The following is a 16,782-nucleotide window of genomic DNA, read 5'->3' as shown; positions in this document are numbered from 1 at the left end:
CCCCCCATTATGCTGGGAGTGGGGATCAGTTCTGCTCCTCAGGCAAAGCCTCCAGGACTGTGGCCAATTGCAGATGGGATTTTTGGGATGCTAAAACCATCTTGGGCTGTGGCATGGAAGGAACTACTGCCTGCAACTTCCTCCTCAGGTGCCACCCTTTGTGTTTCCAAAGGTAACAATAAGAGGTGCAGTGGGTCCTGAGGGAAGCTGTGGCCTGGTATGCAGATCACAGGAGCTTCCCATGGAATCCTGCTTTCCTTCTAATCAACAGAGCTTGGACTTTTTCCCCCTGCTCTGTTGTAAAATATTTGTGCAAAAAAAAAAGGGCTCGTGGGACTACACCGCTGCCAGGGGCTTGTTGTGTTGGGCTTCAAAAAAAAAATCAAACAGTACAGGCAGAGAGAAATACCATTTCCAGGAGAGCTACAGAAATCCCCATTTCCTGCCCCTCGCTCTCGGACCACATTCCTTTGGCTGCCTTTCAAGGGAGAAAGGAGCCCCTTTGCAGCTGGACCGCAGCGAGGGAAGCTGCGATGGCAGAGCCGAGCGGGGCCGGAGGAAGAGCAGGGAGGCTGTGGGATTTGGCAGCGCTCCATCCGGATGGTGAAGGCTGCTCCTGAAATTCGGGGCTTGTGGCTCCTGCTCTCCCAGAACAACAGAGAAGCTTTTTTTGGTCCCTCTCGCCAAGTCCCTCCACCGCAGCTGGAGATCATCCCCCCGTGCTACAAGCACGGGTGCAAAGGGACACCAAAGCCTGGCTTTGGTGGGCCCAGGCAGAGGTGGATCATCATCCCCGCTCTGTCTCCTGGTTTCTCTGGAATGGGTTTGTTTTGTCCAAATGGAGGAGCAGCAGTTCCCAACACTGCACTGAGCTGCTCCAAAAACCCTCTGAGCCACCAAGACTGTGTGGCAAGACCCCTGCACCCAGCTCAGTGCCTCTTGTCTCAAAATATTGGGAATTTTCTATGAAAACCACTAAAGAAACCAAATATGCTGAAAAGTGAAGCTCTGGGGAAGGCTGGATGGCGTCAAGGAGAGGCTTTTCCTCTCTACTGCCTTGCTCGGAGGTGTCTCCTGCACTTGTAACCAGCTCGAGCCACCGGAGACCTTGTGTGCTCTCAAGAAAAGAGAAATCCCAGTTAAGGCTTCAGCTTCCCTCCAGTTTAAGGTGTTGGTGTAGTGTGAGGAATGGGAGATGATGGCCAGCTCAGCAGGGCTGTCTTCATATGCCCCCAATGCCCTCCCAGCCCTCCTCCTCTGTTCTGTAGGGAGGGCTGGGTCCCTTTTCATCTGCTTCTCCTTCCCCTCCGCGATTTCTGCCCAGTTTCTCCTGCACAGAGGAATCCCCCAAACTTCTGCCAGCAAGGATGAACCAGGGCTGTTCCCACTGAGAGCTGGAAGCAAGAGGAAGCTGATGGAGGGAGACCTCCTTGTCCCAGGAGACACAATTACCCATTGGCAACCTCCTAATCCGAGGAGACGGTGCCGCCCTTCCCACCGGAGAGCAGCTGGCTGATTCCCAGTAAGCAGGCTGGGAAATCCTGGCTAAGAAGCATGGCTGGAAGGAGCCCCTGCTCATGCAGGGGTGTCTGAGCATCACTGGGGAGCAGATGGGAACTGTGGCGTTTGTCTCCACTTACCCAACACGTCAGCTTAGCTGCGGCACCAGGGCTGCTGGGACCAAGCCAGGGCTGGTGCGTGGGAGGTCGGACAGGGCCCACATGGCCCAGCTGCCTGCCTGGCTCCCACAGAGGGGGCTTCTGATGTGGTTTTGTTCCGGAGTGGATGGAAATTGCCTTTCATGACAGTCATTTGTCTCGGAGCCGCCGGGCACGGTGACCGTTTTCTGCTTTCTGCTTGGCAGGCTGGAGGGATGAGCGTGTAATGGAAGGAATGATGTGCTTGTAAAGGTTTTCCCAGCTTCCAGCTGCTCTGGTAGATGTGGGCTGCTGTCTCCTGACCAGCTTTGGGAGCAGCACTCAGCATTGCTCTGAGGGTGGGAGCGCACACCCTGAGCTGCCCAAAGGTTTCCCTCACGCTTCCCTCGCAGGCAGTATCCCATGGCAGACCGCTGCAGCTGCATGTATGGCATGGGCATGAAGAAAAAAATCCTTCATCTGGGGAGAAACACAACAGGTTTTTTGTGCTGCCTAAATCCAGGCTCCTTTGACAGCTGCTTCTGTTGGGAAAATTGGGCTGGCCATTGGGAAGCAGCTCCTTCCAAGGGCTCTCAGGACTCTCCTTCTGCTCTGTAGAGCAGCCACTTCACTCCCTCCTCAAGTGCAGCCACCAATGTTAAGGTACAAATGAGATCTATTAACTGTCTAATTTAAGCTCCTGGAGGAGCTTAAAGAAGAGGAACTTAATTAACCAGCCTGGAGCCTGGGCAGAAACACCACATTTCCTTCCTCCGTGCCTAATAACCAGCAGGGTTGGTGCCTTCTGCTTCCAAACGCTGGGTGCAGAATGTTTTCAATTAGTCCTTTCAGTGGAAAAATTAAAAGGATTTCTAGCTAAAAATATCCCACCATCCCTACCTTAGAAAATCTTGTTTGCTGTAATTTAAAAACCAGTGAAGTAATGTCAGCTTCCCAAGGAGGCCAGGTTGGCTGCTGCCTTCTCCTGGCTGCAGAAAGCACTTCCCAGCTACACTTCATTTTCCCAAAGATTTTACGTGCCAGCTGTAAAGTGAGGATTATCCTTGCTTTGGTGAGGCAATAAGCTCCTGGAGGTCAGACTGTCCGTGCAGCACCTGTGGTGTGTGAGACCCGGGCCTTTGCAGGACTGCGGGGGAGGAGGCTTCCTCACCTCTGCCTGACATCACCACTTCCATGTGTTTTGTTCCCACCAGGTCTCTGGAAGTCCGTTACTTCACATATGGGATCCTCTTTGGCTGTGGCAGCTCCTTCGCCTTCCAGCCCTCGCTGGTCATCCTCGGTCACTACTTCAAGCGCCGCCTGGGTCTGGCCAACGGCATCGTGGCCGGGGGCAGCTGCCTCATCTCTGTGCCACTCCCCTTCTTCCTGAAGATGGTTGGGGGTGCCATCGGGCTGGCACACACTTTCCAAGTACTCAGTGCCTTAATGCTCATCCAGATCTTCTTGTCCATGACCTACCGGCCCATCCTGCCACCTTCTTGTGACTCTCAGCACGACGGGCAGGACAAGCTGGGCAGCCGGAGCATGAGGCAGCAGTGCTGGGCCCAGACCCGCAAGTATTTCAACCTGAGGGTTTTCCGGAGAAAGACCTATCGGATTTGGGCCTTTGGGATCGCTACTGCTGTCCTGGGATACCTCGTACCTTACATGAACCTGGTAAGGGCCGTGGCTGGGACTGGAAGGGAAGAGAGATCCCGGAGTGAGGAGGTGGGGATGGGCAGTAGGGACAGAGGCACCAAAAGCCTCAAAGCCAAGAAAGTGCTGCACATCCTGTAAATGGGAATAGTGGTGGATATGGTTTTGTGTGTCCTCTCTGTGCCAGGGTGGGCCAGGGTCACTTCCCAGCACTCCTAAGGACCAGCACTGGTAGCAGGAGAGGAAGGGCCTGTTGGGTTTGGGGTGGGTGGAGGGTGCAGGTCAGTGTGGTGGGGACACGAGGGTCACACAACCACCCCAAATCCACTCTGCAGGAAGTCTCGTCCCTTTTGGGGAGATGAGAGGGATCGACTTACTGTGGCTTCATGTCCTTGTGTCCTTCCGTGCATCCTAGGTCAAATACGTGGAGAAGCGATTTCAGGAAACCAAAAAGGACTGGATCCTCCTGGTTTGCCTCGGGGCCATGTCGGGGCTGGGGCGCTTGGTTTCGGGCCGCATTGGCGACTGCATTCCCGGGCTGAAGAAGATTTACCTGCAGGTACGGTGTGTCCAGCCCTCCGTGGAGGTGCTGGCCAACCACAGCAGGGCAGGGGTGGTGTCTCTGCATTGGTGTCCACACTCTGCTTAAAACTGTCAGTCACAAAGCCTTTACCAACCACTGTCTGCTGTGAGGGAAGATAATTTACTACAGAAATGTGTAAGAGGAGTTACACACATGACCTGAGGGATCGGTGTCCAGCAATCAAACTCCATAGTAGCAACCCTTCCCAAACTACCTACACCCTTTCACCTCCTTGTGGTTTTTGAAGAACAAACTGCTGAAATCTAGCAGCTAATCCAGCAGCTAATCCTTCTTAACCCTTCTTAAAAGGTTATTCTTAAGGGCCTCTCCGAGACAGGAGCAGCAGCTGGGTGGCTTTGCTGGGTCCAGAGCAGGGAGCAGTGACACTGACCTGTTCAGTGTCATCTCCATGACTCTGCCTGCTGCCCATCCCCACTCTCACGCCCACTTTTATCTCCCCAGGTTGCGTCCTTCATGCTGTTGGGCCTCCTGTGCATGATGATCCCCCAGTGCCGAGGCTTCGAGGGCGTCATTGTCATCTGCCTCTTCCTCGGCCTCTGCGACGGCTTCTTCACCACCATCATGGCCCCCATCGCCTTCGAGCTGGTGGGGCCCATGCAGGCGTCCCAGGCCATAGGGTACCTCATGGGGCTGATGGCCGTGCCCATGACCGCGGGCACGCCCATAGCAGGTTGGTAACACCACAGTGCTGGACCAGGACCCAGCGGTTGGGAGGGAGATGCCGGTGGCAGCTTTCACCCATGGTGGTGTTTTGGTGTGAGACCAGACGTGCTGGTTTGAGCTTTCTGCCTTATCAGGTCATGTGGGTGTTGAAGAGCAGGTGTGGCATCACCCCATGCTATGTCCTGTGGCATCTCAGGCCCTTTCTCCAGGCTGATGAAAGGTGACCATTGGGGGAATAGTGACCCAAGACCTCGTGAAGTGATTTCTGTTTGAAGCTGAGCTAAAAATTGGCAGACATTAATTTTCTAAAAGTCCTTTTAGATGGAATTGAAGTTGGAGATGGAGGCACCTGAGCCTCCACAACACCTGGGCATGTGTTCCAGCACAGCAATAACCCCAACGTCCTTAACAGCAAGGGCTTGGCCAGAGCTGCCCCTGAGCAGCAGGACCTCTGCATCAGCAGCACTAAGCCAAAGCTGGATAAGCACCTCCGATCTCTCTGCTTCCGGCAGCAAAGTTCACTTTAACACCCTCAGGAAGGAGCATGGGGGTCACAGACCTCCCACTGGGAGGGTGCTGCCCCAGGACCCCCTGAGCGGGACTTGCTGGGTGAATTTGCACTGGCCTAATTCCCAGGGAAGTGTCCACGCAGGAGGCACTCAGAGGGATTTTCCAGTGCTGATCAATGGCCATGTGCTATTCTCCAAGGAGGCCTGGCTGTGTTGGAACTTGCCAGACAAATGCAGAACCTTGCTGGGTTTTAAGGGCTTGGCTATTGTTTGTAACTGGCAGCGTGTATTTCACAGCTGGAGATAAAACATCCATATGGGCAGGGCTTCCAAATGGAGACAATCAGTAGAGGGACAGCCCCATCCCACTTTTCCCATTGCCTCCTGGCTGGCAAGCCTCTGGGAAGAAGAGCTGGGTTTAACACGTCTCAGCTTGCGTTTGGGATTGTCTGGGATGTGTCCGACTGTGTCCTGCTCTGGTGAAACAGGAAGGATGGCTGAGGCTTTCCTTCTCCGCTCCCTTGGTACACAATGTTGGCTGCACACATCCTTTAATCCAGGGCATAAAAACTCCAAGAAATGCAATGGAAAAAAAAAAGATTATTTTAAAAATCCAAATCTCCCCAAATCTGGTAGGTGACGCAAGCTGCACTCGAAGGAGGGAACAAGCAGCTCATTAGACTAACGAGCTCATTAGACTGACTCAGCCCTAACCCCCATCGCTCTTCTCTTCCAGGATACCTCAATGATTATTTCGAGAATTATGACGCAGCCTTTTACTTTGCCGGGGTGCCCCCCATCATCGGCGGCCTGGTGCTCTCCGTGGTGCCGCTGGTCCATCAGAGGATGCTGAAGAAGCAGCGCCTGGATTCTGGCAAAGACAAGATGCTGGTGTCGGAGGCGGTGGTGAACGGGGAGCTGCTGCCGGGCTGCCCAGCCTCCGAAGCACACATGTGACGCCGCCGCCGGCTCTCCCCGGGACACCAGCAGCCTCTCCACAGTCCCAGCAAGGCCCTTCCCTAGACGGACCGTAATTCCCAGTGATTGCAGATGCACTATGTTTGTAAAGGAGAAAACACAAGAAGTTCTTCTAGTTAAAGGCTTTTAACTAGCAGAAACGCTCTTTTTTTTGGGGGGGGGACAGTTTTGATTTCAAAGCCACCTGTTTCACCCCCCCCCCCCCAGCCATTTTTCTAAGGAGAACTCTCACCAGGATTCAAACTTGATCGAGCTCCCGCTCCTCTCCCCAGTTTTCTATACGTCACGACAGAGGTTTACAGCTAATAAATGCCTTTTCCAAGCAGGCCACGGATGGAACTTGTTGAACTTTGCAGCTGTTCATCCTTCTCCTTCTCCGGTGTCACTCGGGTGTCACATCCAAGTGAGACAGCCCCCTCCCCGTCCAGCACCTGGGGCTGTTTTGGAGCCAGAGATCCGAAGGAGGAAATGCTGCTTTAGTCTGATGCACAAACCAAATAAATGTCAGCGAGTCCCGCTTTCATCTTCTTCTTTCCTCCTTTCCCGCTGCTCTCCCACACCCCCAGGGAGCTGCAGCTGGGATGACTGGGAGCTCGGCTGGCTCCAGCCATCGGAGTCACGCAGGAGCACACCCTTCCTGCAAAATATGCCTTAAAAAATGCATGGATGAGACCAGCAGGTCCCTTGGCCACTTTCCACCTCCGTTTCCTCACCCAGCAATTAATGATTGGGCTTTTGAGCTGCAAAACAGAGGGGCAGCTCCTGGCACAGCCCACAGTGCCTGGCTCTGTGGGGCCAAATCCATGGGATCACCACCAAGATGAGCATTTTGGTGGCTTTGAGGCACACAGGGTTGGGACAGAGCCCCTGTGTCATGGAGCAGCTCTGTGCTGGGAGGTGGCTTGCCTGCTGGGCACGGGGGCACCCACGGGTGTGGGGATGCTGCTGGCTCAGGGCACAGGGTGCCACTGCTCGTTTTGGGGCCCAGTTGTGTATTATGCAGCAATAAGCACGAGTCAGCATTGGTGGGGAATCCTGATTTTCCAAAGGGTTTGACAGCCCCAGTAGCATTTAACTCGTAGCCCGTGTGTTGTCACTGAGCTGGTGCAGGGTCAGTGCTGATCCGGGGGGAGAGGGAGAGAGCGCAAGGAAGTCACGCAGCCAGTGGGTGCCCACCACACTGAGTGGCAGGAATCTGTCACTGCCCACAGAAAATTGTAGAAATTCAAATTGCCCAGAGAAGCTGTGGCTACCTCTGGGTCCCTGGAAGTGTTCCAGGCCAGGCTGGACACGTCTGGGAGCAACTTGGGGTAGTGGAAGGTGTCCCTGCCCACAGCAAGGGGTTGGAATGAGATAAGCTTTAAGATCCATTCCAACCCAAACCATTCCATGATTGTATGATCATCTCCAGGGATTGCTAACGAGTGTGGCTAATGAGTGAGAAGGGAAGTTCTCCTGCCCTGGTGGGTCCCTGTGTGAACAAGGAGCCAGCTGGGACTGGGGTACCTTTTCCTGGGAGAGGGCAAGAAACAAAACTCACATTTATCCTGACTGCAAACCCATCCTTCATCAGATATTCATTATTTTCTCCTGCCATTTAAAAACTGAGATGTTCCAGGAGGGACGTGTGTCATGGGAACCATCCCTTGGTCTCTGGGCAAGTGTCGGGGTTTGTAACACCAGGATGTGTCTTTGCTGTGGAAATTTGGGTTCAGTGGAGGCCCCCTCCCACAGGCAGTGGTGGTATTTTTGTATATAATAGGCTCAGGACCCTGCATGTCCCTCTGGCCCTGTTTTTAACCCATGTTGGCTGATGCATTGTAAGGTCTTGTGGTCTTGTGGCCCTTCTGTCCCCGTACGAGCTGGAAAATTACCTGGTGTGTTGTGACGTGTCTGTTTATGATATAAAATGAGATGTCTGCTTGTCTCTTTCTTGGATACGCTTTTCCATGACTGTTCTTACCCTTCATGGCCCTTACAGCATCGTCTGCTGTGGCTCTGCTGAGCCATCGCTGAGTTTTGGGAGCCACGGGAGGCAGATGAAGCTGCAGGAGGAGGCAGGGCTTGGACCACAGAACCCTGGCTCCAGCTGGGATCTACCAGACTTAGCCTAGGGCAGGGTGTTAATGTGATGCTTCTTGGGTGGGACCATTGGCAGTGGTGCAGCTTCAAAGCCCTCTGACAGCGGAAGAAAATAAAAAACTCCTCATTGGTACTCCCTCTGCAAGTTTTGGGGCATTAATTCACATCAGAGTTGGATGAAGTTCATTAAATCATATTTTGGACCTTAATGCCCCCAAAGGAGAGCTTATGAGGAATTTAAATTCCAGAAGTAGCTTCTTCAGAGCAAGCAGAGGGTGAGCAGAGCTGTCTCCAAACCCCATCTGGGCTGAGGGAGCGGCTGCACGGCAGAGCCCCACTGATGGCTGCGCCCAGACTTTGTGTGGCAAAGCCTCCCCGGCTCATAAGGTGATTTATGGTTCAAATCCCAAATTTCTACAGAATTCCTCTTGCTTTAACTGCTCCACATGCCTGCAAAGGTCCTTGCCCTGGGAGAAGCCTGCATTCATTGCAAGGGGTGCTTAGCACTGCACATCAGAGCAGCTGTGTCAGCCAGGAGCTCTGCCCAGGAGGGGTGCTGCTACCCACATCTGTCCCCCCTAAATTTTGATCATCCCTCATGGCTTTTATTATTGACCCTCTAGGAGATTTGGAGAGATGAGGTGCTTCCTTGACCACCCCAGTTTGGTCAGAGGAAGCCACTCCTCATCCTATCCCAGACCCAAGTGTGGTACCAGCCTCCCAAAACCACACTCGGTGTGTTTGTCTGGTCCAAATCCTGCCCTTGGTGGACACAAGGGCAAATTCTGCAGCGGGGAAGGCAGCTTTGGCCAACAGCAATGAGAGGTCTCCTCATCAGCAAACACAGGTGGGAATGGGGAGGGCAAAGGTTGGAGCAGTGTCAACATACAGGGAGTATTTGGGGCTTGTTTGTCAGATTGCTGCTGCTGCTGCTGCAGCTCTCATTTGGCCCTTTTGAATACCAGGCAGTTTGCAAGAATTTCTGCGGACTGGTGGCGTGTGAGAGGTGGGATTGTGTGATTGGAGCATCTGTGAACAGGGAGGAGTTGCACTGCTCTCTGAAAATCCGTTTAGCCTGTGGTGGTCTGGCGGTGTGATGCCAAATGGGTCCCTACCTGTTGCAAAAAGCTTCATCCCAAAGCCCCTCCTGTTCCATCAGGACCATCTTGTCCTAGCCCAGCACATCCCCATCCTCCTTGGGGCTGCCTTTTACTCAGCTTTCTAATTAAAAACCCAACCTTCTCCCTCCCCTGCGAGTGCCAGGCTGTGATTCCTGCCCCTCTCCCTTGCTCTGGGAAGGGAAGGGGGAGCCCAGCACTCCAGACTCGGCCAGCTTTGGGAGCCAGCAAGGGGAGGGAGGTGGGTTGAGCCCCTTGGGTGGGAAAAGGGTGGAAGGGAGTGGGGAGGGCCCCACTTCACCCTGTGGCCGGGGTGTTTGCAGAGCTGCAGAGCCTTATGTAAGTGTGCAGTGAGCCCAGGACGTGTCCCAGCAGCGCCTGCTCGGGGCTGGGCTGGGGCTGCCTCTTAAATCTTTACCTTGAGGGTGTTCAAAACCAACTTGTTGTCTTTTCTTCTTTTTTTTTTGTCTTTTCTTTTTTTTTTCTTTTGTTTTTTTTTGTTTTTTATTCTACTGCAGAGTGAGGCATCGGATTTAACTCCTCTCACTCTGGCTGAGAGATGGAGCGGGACAGCCAAGCTGGAAGGGCTGGAGGGATGGTTGTATTTGTGATGGGAAGGGTAGCAGGGCTTCGGGAGCTGCCTGGGAAGTGCCATGATTCATGGCTTAGAGCTTTTTTTCAGTTCTGAAACAATATGCAGGAGCTGCTTCACTGCAGCTTGCCCTGCCCTGAGGTCCTGCAGCCAGGCAAACACAAGTTTGGAAGTCACAGAGCTTAAATTTAACAAATTCTGGCCTCTCTCCGGCTGGGGTTGAGGTTTCCTAACATTTCCCTGCTGTGGGAGCTGTGGGAAGGCCACATCCTAATTGCCAGCCAAGTCTGAGGGCTTTTTCAGATCTGCTGTGGTACCGTGGGGTTTGGGGACCCCCAATTTCAGGAGGTTTTGGCTCTGCCTCCCACCATGGTGGTGCTTTGGGGCTGCCACTTGAGGAGGAGCCTCATCACGCCCTGGGCTGAGCTGCCTGGAGGAGCCAGCAGGGAGGTGGTCAGCGGCTGGGCAAGGACATTGCTGCCCTTGCCTGGCAGTGCCATGGGAATGTTCTGCATGGCAGCAGAGGGTCTCTTTGGTACGTGGGTGCCAAGAGCAATTTGCTCTGGACAGCCTGATTTGGAGCTGAGGATCTCACCTGCTCTGGGTTTGAACCCTGGCTGACACTTGCCTCTGTAAGTGGCCATATAATCCTCACCTGAGTAAAGGTGAACTTGGATCAAATCCTCTGCATGCAGGGGGACAGATCCAGCTGAGACCTTTGCTGTCCCTCCATCCTTCACTGCAAACCATTCCCGGCTTTTGTGTGCTCCTGCACCCCAGAGTTTTGTTTGGGGGCACCTAACTTTATTTAGTTATTTCCACGCTGGCAGAGTCTGCTTCTCCCTTTCCAGCTGGAAGCAGAAAATTGGAATGACTTTGAAAGCCAAGGCAAGCAGAGCAGCCCCCTGCCTCCACCTTTATGCCATGGACTTGAGCAGCTCTTTTGGGTGCTTACAAGCCACCCTTGTAACTTTTGGGGACGATGACGTGATTGACAAGTGCTCCTTAAATCCTCCTCCAGGGTGCTCTGAGTAACGCCAGGCGTGGAACTGGCACAGAGAGGGGCTCCGTGGGCAAGTAACAAACCAACATAAAGCTGTACCCCTTCTTTTGGAGAGCCCTTGGCAGGAAAGCAAACACGGGTGGATAGAGCTCTGAGAGGGCTTTGGAGCCCTGGGGGTGTCGCAGGGGTGACCCTGTGCTCCAGGTCCTTTATCTGCCTGGCACGGCCACTGCACGGACTTTAGCCCTGGTGACAGGGAGCTTATCGCTGGGCTTTGGTGGGACCACCTGCACAGCCCCTGCCGGGGGGTCTTTGTAGCTTTATTTCTGCAAATATTTTGCCGTGCCCTCGGTGCTCCCCTCTCAAGGCCAGACACCGCGAGTGTCCCCGCGTCCCCTCTTCCCACGCACCGCGGTGGCGAAACCCTGCAGGTGCAGGGCTGGGATCCGCCTTCCCAGCAGAGAGGAAAGACACAAGAAACCCCCTCCTGTTCTCTGCAAAGCATGGCTTTGGGGGAGGATTTGTACCTCCAAAGTTTCTCCTCTTTTTGTACCCTATTCCCCAAGGCGTACCCTGCACCCTCCTCCGCCCAGCCCAGCAAGCGCAGGCCCTCCCGTGGCATTAGAGACAAGATTTAGGCTCTGTTTTACCAAGGAATTCAGCTCTTTTTTTGTCCTTTTTGTACACTTTGAAGCGTGGTGTGTAAGATGAGCTGTTTACTGGAGCAGGTTTCAGCACCGAGGTGATGCTCCCCTTCCGGTGGGCGATGGCCAAATTGCCTGAACCCGGTTGGGATTTGGCTGCTGAGCGCGTTCAACCCAATCCTTTCGGGAAAGAGCTCGACTTCCCCAGGCCTGAACTTTCCCAGCATATCCTGTTTCAGCCATGTGAACCCGTTAGAGCCAGAGGCAGGATTTTTCTGGGGAGGCTGAGGGCAATTAGGAAATTACCCCGCTCCCCCTCGCCTGCCCTGAAATCCAGCAGGATGAAGCCAAATATTTGCTTTCAGATGGGTGGATTTTGGAGCTGGCTCCACATAAGAGCACCGGGGCAGAGGCTTGAATTTTGGCCGTTTTGGGTAATTGTTTTTGAAGCAGGACCTCCAAGCTTGCTGCCATCACACTGCTCAGCAGATTCCAGTGCCATGGCCTGCCACAGCTGCCATTTGCTCTGCTGTTGATGGAAAACAGCCTGCCCGTGGATTTTGGGGGTGGATTGCACCCTCTCCATGTCTGTACCCACTAGAAAGACTCAATAAAAAGCTGCAGCACTGTTGGTAGCTTTGAAAATCCCATTTTTTTTCCTCTGTGCTCCAGGCTCTGGCTCAGCAGGAGCTGTGTGTGGCTCCCAGATTGAACCTGGGAGGTGCCCAGGCCTGCTGGGCATCCTGGGCAGAGCAGCAGAGCCAGTGGTCCAAATGCAGCTGCTCAATTCAATGCTGAAATCAGATTCTGAAGCTTAAAATTATTCCTTTTTTTCTTTTTTTTTTTGCCATCTGCCCCTTGTAAGTGATTTATAACCCCTCAAAATTTTGTATCTGGAAGTAAAGTGAACGTGTCTCTTAAAAGTATGCCTATCCTTTCAAAATGTGAATTTCTGACTGTTGGAATAAAAAAAAAAAGAAAAAAAGAAAGAAACCTACCCCATATTAGCACATTTTTGTAATTAATGTTTTATGAATGTTGTTAAAAAGATTTGTGTAGAATAAACCAGTTAAAAAAGAAAAGGCATCTGTGCCTTGTGTTTTGCCAGGTGTCTCCTTATGGCTGGTCGTGGGCACTGGCTCTCAGCAGCTTTCCCAGATGCTGCCAACTCTCCAGAGGGGCTGGACAGGCAAGGGTTTATCCTGGGAATTATTTTTATTAAGTGTTTGATGCACCTTGAGGAAAGGATGTTCCAAGGTCCTGAAAGCTATCAGGGAAGATGTTCCCACGAGCTGGTGAAGGGTGACAGCTGGAAGTGGATGGTCCTTGTCCCACTGAGGCATTCAGAAGCAAAAATGATTTAAAAATCCACCCATGAGAGCATCTGGGTGCCCAGAGGGGTGTCAGTGCTCAGGATGAGCTTCCTGGATGTTTTCCACTCCCCTGGGGGCAGCTTTGGGTCTGGATTTTACCCACCCAGCACCTTCAGGGACTGCAGCATCTTCATCCCGTGGGGGCTCTCCCACAGCCACAGCACCAGGGCTGGTTTTAGGCAGCATTACTATTATTTCTTCGATTTGGCAGTGGTTGAGGGGTACGACGAGGCCTTCCAGGTACCTCCTGGTCACAGGAGAATTCATCTTTTCTTGTCAATAAGAGCAGTTATGGGAGAGTTGGGAAAGATCAGGGATGGTAGTTCATGAGCGAGGTTACAGAGGCCGTGAGACACTGAAACACAGCTTTTATCCAGGGTTTTCTATTAATGATTTGTTTATGTGAGGTGCTTTAATTGCCTTTAGATGAAAGCTGACACGTGCATTAATTTGATATAACTTGGGCTTTTTTTTTTTTTTAATGTGCACCTCAACCCTTTTTCAAGTTGGGGGTATTTACTGCAAATAGTGTTTAAAAAAAAACCCCATCAGGAGATAAGAGATGGTAAACAGAGATTCAAAGGGAATGAGAGTGCAGCAGTGAGCTCCTCCAGAGGACTCCGTGCTGTGCATGCAGGGACAGAGCAAGGAGAGGGAAGCACAGCCCTTCACTCACAGGCAGCAAAAAAAATGGCAACTTTAGCTTGATACCAAAATGTCTTCTTGGGATGGCTGGAAAGTTGGGGGGGAATTGGGAGGGTGCTGGGGTGTGGGGTAAAAGTGGGCTGTGCATCCGTGGGGACACCCCGAGAGGTGATGGAGGGGACACCCTGCCCTGCTTCCCCAGCACCCCCAGGAGCAGCAGCTCATCACAGTCCATCCCCACAAATTCCATATAAATAAATAAATATATACATACGTACACATGTGTATTTATATATATAAATATATTTGTGTGTGTGTCTCCAAAGGTGTGTTTGTGCACGGGCCCGCTGGAAATCCCCTCTCAGCTTGGCTGAGCACAGGGCATGGAGCACCAGCCACCTCCTCCTGCTCTGCCAGGCTGCTGGATCTGGCCCCAATTCATGGAAAAAATGGGGCAAAAAGCATTTTACATCGGACAAAACTCTGGATTTTTCCACAAAAGGAGTGAGAAAAAAACGAACCAAACCACAACACATTAAAAGGATGTTTTCACTACTATAACACAGTGGTTCAGCATTTAGATATCTATTCGTACATTTAAATTGAAATATCATGGATTAAACCAAGTTAATTAGGTATAATAGCTGATATTTGTGCTACAGAACGCATGTGTGTTTTATAATATGAAATATATATCATGACAAGTCTGTTTTATATATCAAATATGAGCCACATGCCAATGGTTTGTATTAATTGAATCGTTTTAAATGACATATAATTTAGACCAATATGTGCAAACGGCATTTATCTATTGATTTTTTTTTAATTTACATATATATACACGCACAAATATGTCTGTCTACAGATGTGCAGTGTGTACACGAGCTGGGCACTGCTGTGCCCGGCCACTCCGCTCCTCTCCCCGCGGCCTCTGGGCTGGCCTTGTTTTCTTTCATTGTCTTCTTCTCCATCTGTTTTCTTTTTGCAGGACTTAAATATTATAATCCTTGAGGGGGGAAAAAAAAAAAAAAGGCAACAAAACCCCCATTTGCAAGCGCCTTTGAAGGACTTGAAGGATGCACTGAGGAGTGGCAGGAGATTTTCTTTTTAATCATCTCCGCGTTGAAATGCAAATCTTCCCTAGAGCCGTTGCCTCGCTGTCGTTATTTAAAGCAATAATTTGGGAAAGATCTTTTCCCGGGGCTGTTCCAGCCGCACCCAGGCTCGGCAGGGTGGATGGGCTGGGGGTGTCGGGGTCCCTCTAGGCCGGGACGGGGGTACCCGGCCCCCGAAAGCATCGCCCGAGGGGGAGGAGAGCGCACGGAGAGCGCTGCGCTGAGCTCGGGATGCGCCGCTTTCCTTCGCCTTGGGACTGGGGGCTTTTTAAATGCCAGGGAAAAACCGCTTCGTCCCGGCAGCGGGGCAAAGCCAGGCAGGAAAAGGAGATACAGGCTGAGATCTAAGGCAAACACGGCACAGGGGAGGGGAAAAGGAGGGGGGAATGAGAGCGAGGAGAGACACCCCAAAGCATCAGTAGCCCTGGGCTGGGGGCAGCCCCAGATCGTCCCGGAGCGGGAGCAGAAATCCCTTGGGATGCGAGGAGCTCGGACTGCCTTTGGAGTGGAGCGCTGTCCCTGCCGAGGCTCGGGGCTGTGCTGCCTTTAGCCGTGTGTCCTCTTCTGGCACAGGAGCCGCGCTGAGCTCCCCATCACCTGCAGCCCGCCCGGGAAAGGCGAGGAGCGTGGGGGGATTTTGGGCAGGGTTGTGCGAACAGCCCCTCCCGGGCCCCAGCGATTGTTCTGGCACGCACCTCTTCCGCCCGGCATCGGGATTCGGTGCTTCTAAATCTGTTCTCGTCTCATCTGGAGCATCGCTCAGCCCGCCCCGGCCCCGGTGTACGTGGCCGACTCTGCATCGCCCCAGCAGCGCCTGGCGCCCTCCTGCTCGGCCCCTCCTGCTCGGCCCCTCCTGCTCGGCCCCTCCTGCTCGGACACAGACGGTGCCTCCGAGTCTCTCCTGGACCTGCTCTGCGTCCTCACAACCATCGGCATCTCCGTGGGTTTGCTCCCACCCGTTCTCTTCCATCAACACATTACTGTGTTGATGTTTTAGTCCCACTCAGACGAGCACAGTTCAAAAGCCTTTTTATTTTACCCTTCAGTCTTCCTTCGGTTTAATTCCCCTCCTCTTTGCCTTCCCATCTTCTGTCCCTCACCCCTTTCCATCATTCTCCACCCCCACCTTTCCCTCCTGGCCATGTCACACGTGCAGGGAAGATGGACAACCAGCACTGCCGGACGCCAGCTGGCAGCGAGTGGCTCTCAGGGCATTTCCAGCCTCTTCCTTCCCATAAATATTTCAATTTATTTAGATGCATCTTTACAAATTAACACACAACCATCCCAAAGGTGCCAGCAGCAAAGGCTGAGTCATTTCCAAGTTTATTTAGGATTTATTTAGTTTAGTTTAGCAGTACCCAGAGAGATTAACCTATTTCTTCCATAGCATCTTTTCCAGCCCTTCACTTGCATGGTGAGCAGTGAATGATGCTCAGGACAGGCATGCACTGGTCCCACCTCCACTCCATAAATCCTGCTCTGGAGAGGAACCTTATAGGCTCCTGAAATGAAGTCATTTCGAGTTGTTACCCCTATAAACCCTCTGGTACCTTCAAACCCACTGGCCAGCCAAGGTCTGGCTCTGCAGACACAGGGCAAACCCTGGGGTGTGGGTCTGGGGCAGTGCCAGGGCTGTTCCACTGCTGTGAAAGGAAAGATTAGAGCAGGTATTAAAGCCAAGAAACCAAACCAGGCACTTTGTCTTTCATGGCATTTTCTGCAGGAAACAACGAGCAAAGCTGCTGCTCCAGAGCTAAAATCCACTGGCCTCAAACTTTCAACCTGGAGAAATCACATTCTGCAAATGCATCCTGAGAAGTTAAACCAGTGTAAACACATCCCTGCTGGACACCAGGAGCCTGGCTGGCTCCTCTCCCGGCTCTGCCAGAGCCACAGGGAGCGTGCTGCAGCCCAGCATCCCCAACACCAGCACGAGGGTACCACCTGGCAACCCTTTTCCTTGAAATCCCAGGACCCTGCTGGCACAGCGTGCCAGAGCTCAAGGAACCCTCAGCAAATGTGGGATGACTCCTGTTGGATGAAGTAATCATTGTTGAGGGGACCTGACGCCTGGATTTTCACATGCTTGGCTTAGCAGGGGATTTATTCAGGGGAACAGTTGGAGCATGTGGCAGCAGCATCTCATTAGTGTCACAGACA

At 52.6% G+C, this 16,782-nt stretch overlaps 1 protein-coding gene across 1 annotated transcript in view; it reads left to right on the top strand.

Annotated features, from left to right (window-relative positions):
• SLC16A2 (solute carrier family 16 member 2) overlaps positions 1–7,985 on the top strand; it is a 36,250-nt gene extending 28,265 nt beyond the window's left edge. The window contains exons 3-6 of the mRNA XM_032123640.1: positions 2,852–3,314; positions 3,709–3,852; positions 4,339–4,567; positions 5,806–7,985. Of these exons, the coding sequence (XP_031979531.1) occupies positions 2,852–3,314; positions 3,709–3,852; positions 4,339–4,567; positions 5,806–6,026 (1,057 nt within the window). The 3' untranslated portion in view covers positions 6,027–7,985. The remainder of the gene's footprint in view (positions 1–2,851; positions 3,315–3,708; positions 3,853–4,338; positions 4,568–5,805) is intronic.
• The last annotated feature ends 8,797 nt before the right edge of the window (positions 7,986–16,782 follow it).

The sequence above is a fragment of the Corvus moneduloides genome, chromosome 14, assembly GCF_009650955.1.
Source record: "Corvus moneduloides isolate bCorMon1 chromosome 14, bCorMon1.pri, whole genome shotgun sequence".
Taxonomy (NCBI): Eukaryota; Metazoa; Chordata; class Aves; order Passeriformes; family Corvidae; genus Corvus; species Corvus moneduloides.
Note: the sequence above shows the minus strand (reverse complement) of the source record. Positions and strands in the feature narration are given on the sequence as shown.